The sequence below is a fragment of the Zonotrichia leucophrys genome, chromosome 2 (genome assembly GCF_028769735.1).
Source record: "Zonotrichia leucophrys gambelii isolate GWCS_2022_RI chromosome 2, RI_Zleu_2.0, whole genome shotgun sequence".
NCBI classification, from domain to species: Eukaryota; Metazoa; Chordata; class Aves; order Passeriformes; family Passerellidae; genus Zonotrichia; species Zonotrichia leucophrys.
In genome coordinates this window covers 56,166,627-56,178,838 of record NC_088171.1, presented here as the reverse complement: position 1 = coordinate 56,178,838, position 12,212 = coordinate 56,166,627, and the positions used below count along the sequence as shown (strand labels likewise).

The 12,212-nt window shown below is 38.9% G+C and overlaps 1 protein-coding gene across 1 annotated transcript in view; it reads right to left on the bottom strand.

The window, feature by feature from the left end:
* The window catches only part of PDE1C (phosphodiesterase 1C), a 247,407-nt gene extending 243,491 nt beyond the window's left edge, over window positions 1–3,916 (bottom strand). The window contains exon 1 of the mRNA XM_064703189.1: window positions 3,832–3,916. Coding sequence (XP_064559259.1) covers window positions 3,832–3,916 — 85 coding nt within the window. The remainder of the gene's footprint in view (window positions 1–3,831) is intronic.
* Between the last annotated feature and the right edge of the window lie 8,296 nt (window positions 3,917–12,212).

The window sequence follows — 12,212 nt, the reverse complement described above, 5'->3', positions numbered from 1 at the left end:
TTGCCTTCATAATTTCATGTTACATGTTAGGGCCTGGTCTTTCACTAATTTTCATTTAAAATTTTATTAGGTCTCATGGTCAGTATATCAGTCAGTATAAATGTGAATCTCAAGTTTTCAAAACACTGTGAAGACCGTGATTTCCTAGAAGTCAGTATAAATGTGAATCAGTATGCATAATGTTTTCTCTTCATAGTGTCATTTTGGTTGGAAAAGACATTTAAGACCATTGAGACCAATTGCAAACTGTACACTGCCAAATACACCAAAAGAAGCAATGGAATAACCAAACATCCTTTTCCAGTGCTCTCAACCATGCAGTTAGAGACGACGATGGTGAAGACAGAAGTTACAATTATTACCATGCTTCCCTTCTAATAGTACAGATATTTCATCATGGACCTACCCAAACTCCCAGAGTGTTGTTCCCACTCTGTCTGCAACAGAGTTGGACAACAATTTCCAAATCTTGCCTGACAACTAGTATGATTTATTTTGTACCCAAAGGGAAGCTACTTTCTCTCAAACTAATATTTCTCTGTTCCTCAAGGGTATCAGCCTTCTCTCTCAGCTAATACTACAGTAGCAGATGCAGCAGCTCAACATTTCCCAAGAACTTCTTAAAAATCATCAGGCCACAAAAAATAGAATTCTCATCTGATGGAAAAAAAGGCATTTAAGCCCATCCCTAACACACTAATGTTACTGTGGGGTTTCTTGGATAGATTTATTTTCTTCAGTATGGTGATTAACGAATACTTGAATCATTTAGGTCAATCTACCACACTGTGATGGTAATACTACACAGCATGTTTACAAAGTTTTTGCAGTTATGTGATTCAATACAATTCACACTTGCCCAGATACAAGAATAAATGTTATATAATACACAGGTCACAGAATCAATACACTGTATGCATCAAGTACAGATGCACACAAAAAAATGTAGCGCAGAAGCTGCAATGCAACAACTGTCCCAAGAAGCAGAAAAAACTTGAGTCTTACTTTAAGACAATTTAGAGGGGATCACTCTAACATGATTTCTCTCCCACTGTTTTAATCAATCCCTTTCCACCAATAAGGAGAAACTAAATTTGAGTAAATATAAGTGAAAAAAATAACAGTTTACTAACAAACAAAACTGCAACAGGCAGAAAATAACAGTAATTATTCACTAGATACAAAATCAATAAATCTCACAAACTCCCTGAGAACAAAGAAAAATCCAAATTGGCAAAGTACCCCTTTCAAGATGGCATCCATCACAGGCAGCTACGTGTGGGGAGACAAAGCAGAAATGGCATCTGACCAAGACGGCAGCATTTGCTGGCAACCACACAGTTGGGGAGACAAAGGGGAAAGGATGGCAGTAAACCTTTCTGGGAAGGTATGAGCTTACAAAGCAGTCCTAGTGGCGTATGGGAATTGCCAGCTCCATCACCCACCCACTGTATTCCACCAGTGCTGGTGCTGCTGTCCTCGGAGCCACTGGTGTGTTGAAGTGGAGAGAACAGTCTCCCAGAATCAACGTGGGGTGGCCCAGTGAGCTACCAGCTCAAGCTTGGCACTGCCAATAGAGGTTTGCAGAATTCACTCTGAAACAGTTTTGGACTGCAGAAATGCAGTTTTTTCTGGGTAGCTATCCCAGAACTCCTTCCCCTTCCCCCCAAAACAACCTCTGCCTTAAGCAAAATGCCACAACACATGAGTACACAAAAAGGAAGCCTCTGCCCACACTACCTCAGCTTTAAGGTTAAAGCCAAGAAGTGTGCAGGGGATGAGAAAGCAAGCCAACAGGTGAAAAGGGAACTCTGCCTGTGTGCCCCAACCTTTTAAAGTGTACCACACCTGCCTGCCCCATGAGTCTGGCTCCAGACCTCCAGATATGCCACCCTAAAGAGACAGTAACCTCAAAGAGACAGTAACAATTTTTGGGCTCAGAAAGATATGAAATACTATAACATTTTTGATTACCCAAGACAACCTTCAGTTCTAAACCCTTAGTCATTTGACCTTGAAATTGGTCCATTGACCCTGAAATTGGTTGTATTGCGAGCATGAGTAACAATAAAGACAGCAGAGCAACAACCCAGCAATCCTGTTGGTTTGTCCCTGAATTAAAAAAAAAAAAAAAAACCAACAACAAAACAAGCAAAAAACCCCCCCCAAAACTCCAAAAACAAAACCAAAAAGCAACAAACCACCAACTAAAAAAATCCAAATCTGAAGAGAAAGAATATGTTCATCTACCAGACTGACACAAACTGATAAAAACCCACTACTAATAATGATGCTGAGAGTGGAAGAGATTATGACAGGGGATGCAAAAGGGAGCATATTGCAACAACCTGTGGAGGACCTTCCCATTAGAGAAAGAAATTTCAAAAGTAGCATTGGCTTGGCAGTTTCACCTTCAAAGTGCTGTATGAACATTAACAGATAGTTAGGATATCTTAACTGTAAAGATATTTTAATGAAACATATATCTCCATTTTTTTTCAACAAGCTTAATGTTTGCATGATGTTAATGATTGCAAAAACAAATTCTTCATGAATAAAAGGGCTAAACAGGTATGTCCATCCACACCAATAAAAGCTTGTATCTATTGTTATTAGATGAAATACTGGCCCAATTATGTTAGTATCACCCAGGAAAAACTTTTCTGATCTCACAATGGCAAGGAAGTGAAATCTCTGTCTTCTTAAAAGTATTCAAAAGGAATTTCTATTGATTATTATGAGTAAGTTATCCATATACTTTAACTTGGATTAATCTAAAAATTCAAATGAGATGTAAGCTCACTTTTCTTCTAAGATCTGTATGGATATGTATAGGGGTACATATATATATATGTATGCACACCCTAGTAAGATAAGCATTTGTGGCAAAGCAGTCTGCTCAGAGAATCCTCAAATTTTGTGTACCAAGTCTATTGGAAAAAGCCCTTTCACTTTGAGAAGCCTCACTTTCCCCTAAGACAGCAAACATAAACATGAAAGAGCACTCTCCAAACAACTACAGCAATCCATCCTAAAATTCCTAATCTTTCCTCAATATTTCTCATTGCCTCAGCAATTTTACTTCTTGTGTTTGCGAACTGTTACAAATATATCTTTGTGCAAAGTGAGAAATGACAAAAGATTACAGAATTTGGAAATACTGGCTAAGTAAACAATAAAATATTGCAAAGAAAGCCAAGGCTCCCAAGGATGACATTCTGGGCTCATAGGAAGGAAATGCAGCTAGCAAGCTGGAAACCTGCAATCCTGGAGCCCAGGCTTTCCTGAGGTAAGGTTCCAAAACAAAAGTACTGCAAACATCTTGGTGAACTTGGGCCAAAACCCAGGCAAAAAGAAAAGAACGTAGAGTTGCTGCATATCAAAGACAAGTTTCTTGGGCAAAAGAAATACAGAAGACGGAATGTAAAACTAATTCAGGCAAAAAATTGCATGCATCTGTACATTTTAGAGGCACTTATTGACAAATGGCAGTTGACAACAGCTGTCTTTTAGCTGTACTTACTGGAACTACCAAGAAAGACAGGAATGAAAGGAAAATAAAGGAGAGAGGAGAGGAGAGGAGAGGAGAGGAGAGGAGAGGAGAGGAGAGAGGAGAGGAGAGGGGGGAGGAGAGGAGAGGAGAGGAGAGGAGAGGAGAGGAGAGGAGAGGAGAGGAGAGGAGAGGAGAGGAGAGGAGAGGAGAGGAGAGGAGAGGAGAGGAGAGGAGAGGAGAGAAGGAGAGGAGAGGAGAGGAGAGGAGAGGAGAGGAGAGGAGAGGAGAGGAGAGGAGAGGAGAGGAGAGGAGAGGAGAGGAGATTAAATCAGGCTTACCAATTGCGAAGTTATAGCCATCAATACTGAATGTAGCACTTTGGCATTTTTTAAACGCTTCCTTTCTGCTGCTTGGGTCTGTCATGATTCCTGCTAGCTTGTACTTTCAGTAGCTGCCTCTCTCTCCCTCGTGGAAGCAAAGCACTCGAGCTCACTCTGGGCTGCCCTTGAGGATGTGCCTGTGACAGCACACACACACCACGCCTCACATCCCACAGGGACCTGAGAGGCGTGTACCCAAGAATTTTCTCCTCCCCCAAACACTCCCATTGGCAAGTTACCTGCATGCCTGCTCAGAGTTCAACTGGTTAGAGGATCCCCTATCAAAGCCAGCAGTCAATTAGTCCGAGACTACCAAGTCAATAAGCCAGCTGTAGCTGTCAAATCTCTTTGTAGGAGGTAGCACACAAAAAAAACCAATAAAGGGTTATATTTTGCTGTTATCTACCCACTGATGCTCCCTGTATTCCTTGCTATGCTGGAACCAGTTTCTGTGGCTCCTCTTACTCATAGAGATTTCTGACTTGCAGCAAATTGTGCTCAGATTTCAGCTCTTCAGAGAGGCAGTGTGTGTTAATAATTCAAGATATAATTAATCAACACAAATACATTACACCATCAGTCATCTGCTACTTATGTAAACAGCAAGTCCCTAGAAAGTCAACTGAGAGCACAGAACTAGAGATTATCAATAAAGAAGAACACAGGGAAACAACATGTAATATAGCAGTAATGTTGATAAGCTGAGCAAAATGCTCATGCATGCACACACACGACACAGTCTTCCAAGCTCTTCCTTCTCCTTGTTGTTTATCATGGTTTGCAAACTCATCTTTGTAGGTTTTTTTACTTAGCAATGTTTAGAAATGTTAGCTCAGAGTACATGCTAGCAATCCACTGAAAAAGGCAGGCAATTCCTAATAACAGACAAAATTTAGAGTCAAAGCTGTCAAAGTTTTCACAAGAAGGCCAGCTGCAAGTCAAAGTTTTATGAGTAAGCATCTAAGGAAACACGGTCAACATCTTAATGATTCCAGAACACATAAATCTGTGCAATTCTTTCTTTTTCTTGTAATATATGTTAAAACTATAAATGTGCTATTTAAATGTTCCAGTTTTTCCAAGAAAAAAACTTAAATTCCACATAAATGCATCAAATTTTGCATTGGTCTGGATCAAAACCACTTGGAAACGCTAAGTTGCAATAAGACTACCATCAAAACAATAGCCAGGACACAGTTTACTGAAAGCTTGCTCAATGCACTCCTAAAGGTTTACAAAATATCAGCAAATGTGGTCATGTTTAAAGTATAAACCTCAACCCTACCTTGGTTTCTCAACAAAAGCTCAAGTCAGATAAGAATGCTGCATTTTTAAAAGGATGGAAGAGAATCACTACTGAACTCCAGCAGCTAATTAAAATTCCACTTAGTTCTACCACAGTGGAGAGCCTCAGCCAAGTAGAGCTTTTTTTTTTAATTTATTATTATTATTATTATTTATTTGGATGTTCAATAATATAAGACAAGTTCATAAAGAAAACAGCTTCTAGCAGTGAGGGTTTGTTGGGCTTTTTTCATAAGTCATTGTTTTGAAACAAAAACAACTACTTACATATAGCATTTCCAACACTTGCAACTGCAATGAAAAGTGTAAACAATAGTTCTGGAATTTAAAATAGTTGCTGCTCTTTATAGACACTTTATAGCCCCTGCAATGAAGACTGCTCATGCAGTTTACTGAAATCCATCATGTAGCTGCCCCTCCATAAGAAGGTAGGAAAATAATCCAAGTATAAAATGTTTTTAAGGAATTATTTTGTCTGTCACTGTCATATAGATCATATAAGCACCAATGCTCTTCCTAAGACAGCAAAAGCACAGAGAATGATTCATAGTATATTTAGAAAGCAGAAAGTTAAATGTTACCTAAATGAAAGGTAAAGAACCCTAACAGTTTCAAAATTTTGGAACTATCAGGTTTGGGGTTTTTTAAAATTTAATTATTTGTTGACACCATTTTCTTCCTTAAGCCATAAAACACTTATCATAATGAAAAATAATGGGAAGATACCAGTGATGATTTGATGAAGTTTCAGTCATGAAACTGAAGTTGGAGGAGAAATGTTCTTCTCAAAAAACATCCAGCAGAGACACTCCTGCTTCCTCCTTGGCTTTGGACCATGTACTCACACACAGGAAGCAGGAGAATTGTATTTGCATTTCTCTTCTGAGGAGAGCATCCAGATCACCTACTGCTGTGGTGCTAATTTCTGAGCTCCTTCACTGGTGTTTCAGCCACATTGTAAGATTGCCAGAAGAAAATGATCTGGTCCTTAAGTGGCTGAGTACTTTGAAGCTACCTTACAATACTTGTTCAAGGTCCACTTAATACTAAGTCAAACATTTGTAGTAGTTTGATAAACTCATTTAGGTCAAAGTGAACATTTGCACCACAAAGAATAAAGACAGTCACTCAGGAGAGTAAAGTGATCAAATAAGTTCAGAAGCCAGATTATCCATATTGTTGGAGAGGGCCCTTGATGGGTGGTTGCAGAGGGATCCTCTCTCCATTCAAATCTGCGGAGGTAATCACATTGTGGTGAAAAGAGAAAGGTTTTGATCTGCAAGTTTTCCAAGAAGAAAACAGTTTCTTCCCACCTCCAGTTAAAATTTAATCCAGCTGCTCAAAGAATTACCAAATTTTATCAGAAACTTGATACCTGGTCCTATCTGATTCTTTGCATTTTGCTGTTCGACTCTTGGCTAGATTTCAAGTCTGCATTTACATCCTGCTTTCCCAAGCAATTCCTACAGATTCATTCACAGTATAGGTGGTTTACCTTGCACTGCCAGGAAGCACCAATATAGATTACCAGGCACTTCTTGTGGCTGCAGTTCACTGTCATGTAGAGCAATAGATGTGTCATTTGTAAACTACCTGAATCCTTTGAGGTAAAAAGCACAGAGTGAATCAAAAATATTTATGATTATTGCTATAAAAAGACCACAGTCTACATAATAACTTTTGATTTGACAGCCCATTAAACAGCAGTTGCTCTGACATTTTGCCTTTACTTTCCTATGTGTAGAAGAGTTTGCATGTTCTCAGGAAGTCTATTTTAACTAATTATCATCTCAAATTAAACAAAATACCAATCTGTCAGGAATATCCAGAAACACCAGAGGTTTATGTCCAAAAAGGAGACAGAGGAGTCCTTCAACTTCATGCAAATAAAGGGAGAGTGTTCACAGGGGCACACATCCATGGAGATTTCTCTCACTCAGGGTTTCAGAGGGTGCAGCCTCCCTTTTATCCTAACTCTCAGCCACTTGTTGCCTTCTGTTTTCCCCCATAGGCTGAGGTACTAGGAAGGTACAGCCTTCCTGAACTGCCTAATCCATATTCCCCTTGAACTTATTATTTTATCCCAAAATTCAGAAGTTTAGGCTTGTGCAGATCCTTGTCTCTTTCAGGAGCCAAACTGTCTGAGTCTGGTAACACAATTGCTGCCCAAAGTCAGTAGAGACATTAGGACTCATTTTAAAGATGTTAACACCCATACATTCACCCACCAAATTATTTGTAAAGACATTAACGCACATCTTTCCTATCATATCTTAATCTCCAAAATGCATACTAGAAAAAGTGGTGAAAAAACAGCCACAGGAAACACTTCCTATTTCTAACCAGTCCTTTTTCTGCCCTTCAGCATGAAAAAGTATACTATTGATGTAAATTTGCCTCAGCAAGACTGAAGGATTTTTAATTGCAGTTTGCACTTTCCAAATATAATCTAAAATAATCAGTTGCATGGATAAATACTTCTTCATATCAAGTAAAGGCATAATTTATTCGTTCAGTCTTTCAGTATCCCCTGACTCATGTAGCATGAGAAATTGAAAATTAGAGCATTAAATAAAATCCCAACTCCACAAATCTCAAGGGCAAAATTCCCACTCACTCCAACAGGGCTGGAGCTTTATCCTCTTGGCTTTTCATATCTGTGCTCCTCTTTACTTAGTTCCTAACACAAATTTCACAGGTGCAGTGATAAAGTGATAAATTTAGGTCTCAGGTATCCATATGCCTTTTGTAGTGCCAGACACTAAAGTTATCAGAACTAGGATCTCTGCATTTTTTACCTTATCAGAAATATTTCTGGTATCCTAAATCAGTGGACAACTTGACTTTTGATACAACAACAACAACAAAAAAAATACAGCCATCCTAGATAAGACCAAAGGTCCACTAAACACAGTGCTTTTTATCATACCTCCATCAGTGCTCAAAAGTAAATGCTTCAAAAGTTATAAAGATGTTAAAAATTATCAAGAACAAGGTAGACTGTGGTGATACTTGCTATTCAGTCACCGCCAACTTGGGTACCTCATGGACTGTGTATATTCAGTCTAAAATTTTCTGTTCAATCAGCTTAAACTTTAGCACCCTCAGCATCCTCCATCAGAAAGGTCTGCAGCTTAACTAAAAATCACATGAACACTTCCTGCTATTGTTTGTTTTGAGCCTTTCTCCTTTTCACTACCTGGTTTCTCTTTAGCCTAATACTCAGTATCAATTCTGAAGTCTTCTGGCTATAAATCCAGAGGTGAGGTGTGATCACATAAGTGGCAGAGGCATCCCCAGCATGCAGGATTTCTAGTGGTAAGGAACCCTTCAGATAGCAGATTCCAGTGAGAGAGACCACAAAAGCACAAGGAAGCTCCTGCCTTTGAAAATATTGATTCCACCACTGAATTTCCACAAACTTCAATTGACTAATTTTTATAAGCATATATTTTTGAGAGACGTTTTAAAGGGCAGTCTCACCACTAATTTCAGTGTCACCTGAAAATATTTACTACCCCAAAGAAGAGTTATATGAATGAGCATGATGCTCTAAAAATTGATAAATCTTTTAAGAAAATTTCCAACTTCACAAAAGAAATTCAGCTGCAGTCACTGAGGTGTTTGGTGTATTTCTCACAATCAGCAATGAACTTAGGTATTGCAGGTTGTTTATGCAAAGATGCTCTTCTTCCCTGAAATCTTTTACCATTTTCTAGATTACCAACATCTAGATTTCATCTGCATGTTGTGATGATATTATCAGAGGCTGGCATTGTCAGGATTATTCACCACATATATGTTTTTTTAGGTGTAGCAGCCAGAAGGCAATATGACTTTTTAAAGAAAGCTGTTTAAATCAACATGTTCCGGTGTTTTCTGCTTGCCACCATTTTTTCTCTTGCCACAAGCTGAAAAAAGGAATAGTCTTCAGTTTGCTGGAATATTTTCTTGCTTCATGCTACTTTGTATTTCCCAATAAACACACATTTTGTGCTATTTGAAGTGACTTTACACCATAGGTGAAAATCCAAATGCATCCAGTAAATACAAAGCACAGAAAAGGAAAAAAAAAATGTAATATTATTTTGAGCTTGGACTTCATCTCAACTATTTCAAGCAGCTCCACACCTCATAGAAAGTGCATTATTATCTTTAAAAGCACAGAAGGAATCTACACCATCTAGTTTCAGTCACTTGGCTGAGTTTCCTAAATGAGGAACCCTGTGACTCCCACTGCAGTGAGCAGGGAGTCCCAAAGGTGAGTTGGAGCTCCTAAAATCTGAATCACTCTCTAGAGAAGCTCCTTCTTAAATACCCAGAGAGACTGAAGCATTTGAGAGCTGGAAGAGGTAGTTTAGTGAAGAGGCTTAAGCTAAGCATCAGGATCATCAGCAATAGCTTATGCTTTCTTCAGATTGCCTGCCAACAGTAATATTAAAAGTTTGATCCCCTTCAAACTAGATGCAATTTGCTAGCAGCAGTGATGCCCATCTTTTGTATTGTGTCCAGTAAAAATGCAATATTAGCAGCTTCTATAATCATATAGCTTTCAAGTGCAACTTGCAATAAGGAAAAAAGTGGTGGAGGAGCACCTGGTCTGAATATTTGCAAAGGTAAACAGTGGGAAAGAAGCTCTAGTAGGAAAAGAGAACATGAAGGCCCTAGAGATTCTCTTAACAAATACACTTATCCCTGTGCATTTTCTTCGCACACTAACTTGCAGTCCCTGGTACCATGAAGACCAAAAGCAGCCCTGCCTCCAAGTATCGTTTCATTTTCCAAATTAAAATTTTCTCCTTGTTTGGGGGCAGGGGGAGGGGAGGGGGAGGATTTAAAAAAAATAATGGAGCTTCAACAGCAAAACATTTTTAATCCTCTAATGCCAGTCTTTTCTAAACAGTGCTGCTTGATCATATTTCATTTGTCTTTATATTTTTGTTTTATTTATTTGGTCTTGTTCAGCACACTAGTTGAGTATGATTCTCCAGCATAATGTGATTTTTGTATTACAGCAAGCAGCTGTTGGAAGCAAGTCAACCAAAATCAGTACCAATAAAATTTATACTGTTACTCAGCAAAATAAAACTTGAGGTAGCAGTGTTAAAAACAGGTTGCAAAAGAATTACCACTACATAGTTTTATCATACACTCGTGGTAAAGACAGGGTCCTGCTGCCAACAGTATTCATGGGAATATACCATAATTAAAGTGATACTGAAAGATTTCCTTTCTATCTTGCCAGAGAGATTTCTGATCCTCCTGGTACTTGCACCATGTTTACTTTGTTTACTTTGCCTTTATTCCTTCTGGCTAGCCCTCTTGAAAAGTCCCCACACAGTGGAACAGCAGTAACGAGCTAGTCATTGCAACCCATTTGATTCCCCAGTACGTATCATTCTTATTGATGTTTTGGGCTGTAGCCAACACAGTTGTGTTGATTGTGACTGGTGCAGAGTTAATTTTCTTCACAGTAGTTGGTATGTGGCTGTGTTCGTATTTGTGCTGGTAATGCCCATGTTTTAATCACTGCTGAGGAGTGCTGACACAGCCTTTTCTGCTTCACATGCTGCCATGCTGGCAAAGGGACTGGGGATGCATGGGGAGTTGACAAAAGACACAGCCAGGGCAGTTGATTCCAACTGACCAAATGGGTAGTCCATACCATGGACATCATGCTCAGTTTATGTGGCAGGGAAGAAGAAAGAAGCAGGGGACATCTGGCTTTATGACATTTGTCTTCCCAACAAACCATTACGTGTGATGGAGGGAATAGCTGAACACTTATCTCCCCATCAGAAGTGGTAAATTAATTCCTTGTTTTGCTTTGCTTGTGTGCATGGCTTTTTCTTTACCTATTAAACTTTGACTCAACCCAGGAGTTTTCTCATTTTCTTCCAATTCTCTCACTCATGCCAGTGGTAGAGGAATGAGTGAGCAGCTGCATGCTGGGGCTAAACCACAACAGCAGTTAAATATAGAAAAATAATTTGCTTTCCAATTCACACATTATACCACTATTCTGTTTCCTCTCACTTAACCCTGAATTTTTTTCTTCTTCTGTCCTCCCTATTCTACAAATGTAGTTTTAAATGTATTCCATTTTACTAAAGGAATTCTCAAACATGTTTTTTCTATGATGTAAAAATTTTGAGTGCATGCTATAACAGACAGAGTTAGAAAGCAGATCATTGGATAGTGCAAATCAGTGCAACTTCACCAGATTCAGAAAAGTTGCCTCAGCTCTTAGAATCAAGATCTGCTCCTTTGCCTCCAGCCTGGAGGAAAAACTGAACTTTCATGCTTAAACAGCTTCTTAGCCAATGTCCTGAATGCCAGCCTACTCATGTCAGTGTACAGCTTTTAATATCCTGTTGTTCCACACAGTAAGTTAATTACATATCCTTCCTCCCAAAGGAGTTGAGAGCACTACTTTTTTCTATTTTCATACACCCTGAGTGTATACTCATATACCTAAACAGCAGACGTTACTTCTGGCTAGATTTGATGCATTCAAAAACACAATTTGAATAAATGTGTTTGAATTGCCATGAAAGCCACACTCATCAAGTTATCTAAAAAATAAGAAGCTTCTAGGTAACATGTACAACCTAATTCTCTACAGGTGCTCCAAGCCATTCCCTCCCTAAGGCAACTGCTCCTTCTTCAATCATACAAACACAAGTAAGTAAAATGAGATACTACTACAACTTTCAAAAGGTATTAAAAACTAGACTGCCTGCTACGGCTACCCAGTTCCTAGACCTAAGGATTTTGACCAGATTAAAGCACTCTTCATGCTACATGAATGCAGCCTATATACTATTTGCAGAACTATCTGTTTTCTGTGTTGATACAGATCTACTTGATGAAATTAAAATTAAGCCTCAGAAGGGTGATTTAAAATATACACATAGCACAAACCCACACACCACAACAACATACACACACAAACAACTTTTTATAGCATGTGCAGTACAATGGTCATTGTTCTACGCAATCTCTTGAGAGAAGGTCAGGCAAAGCTGCCTTGT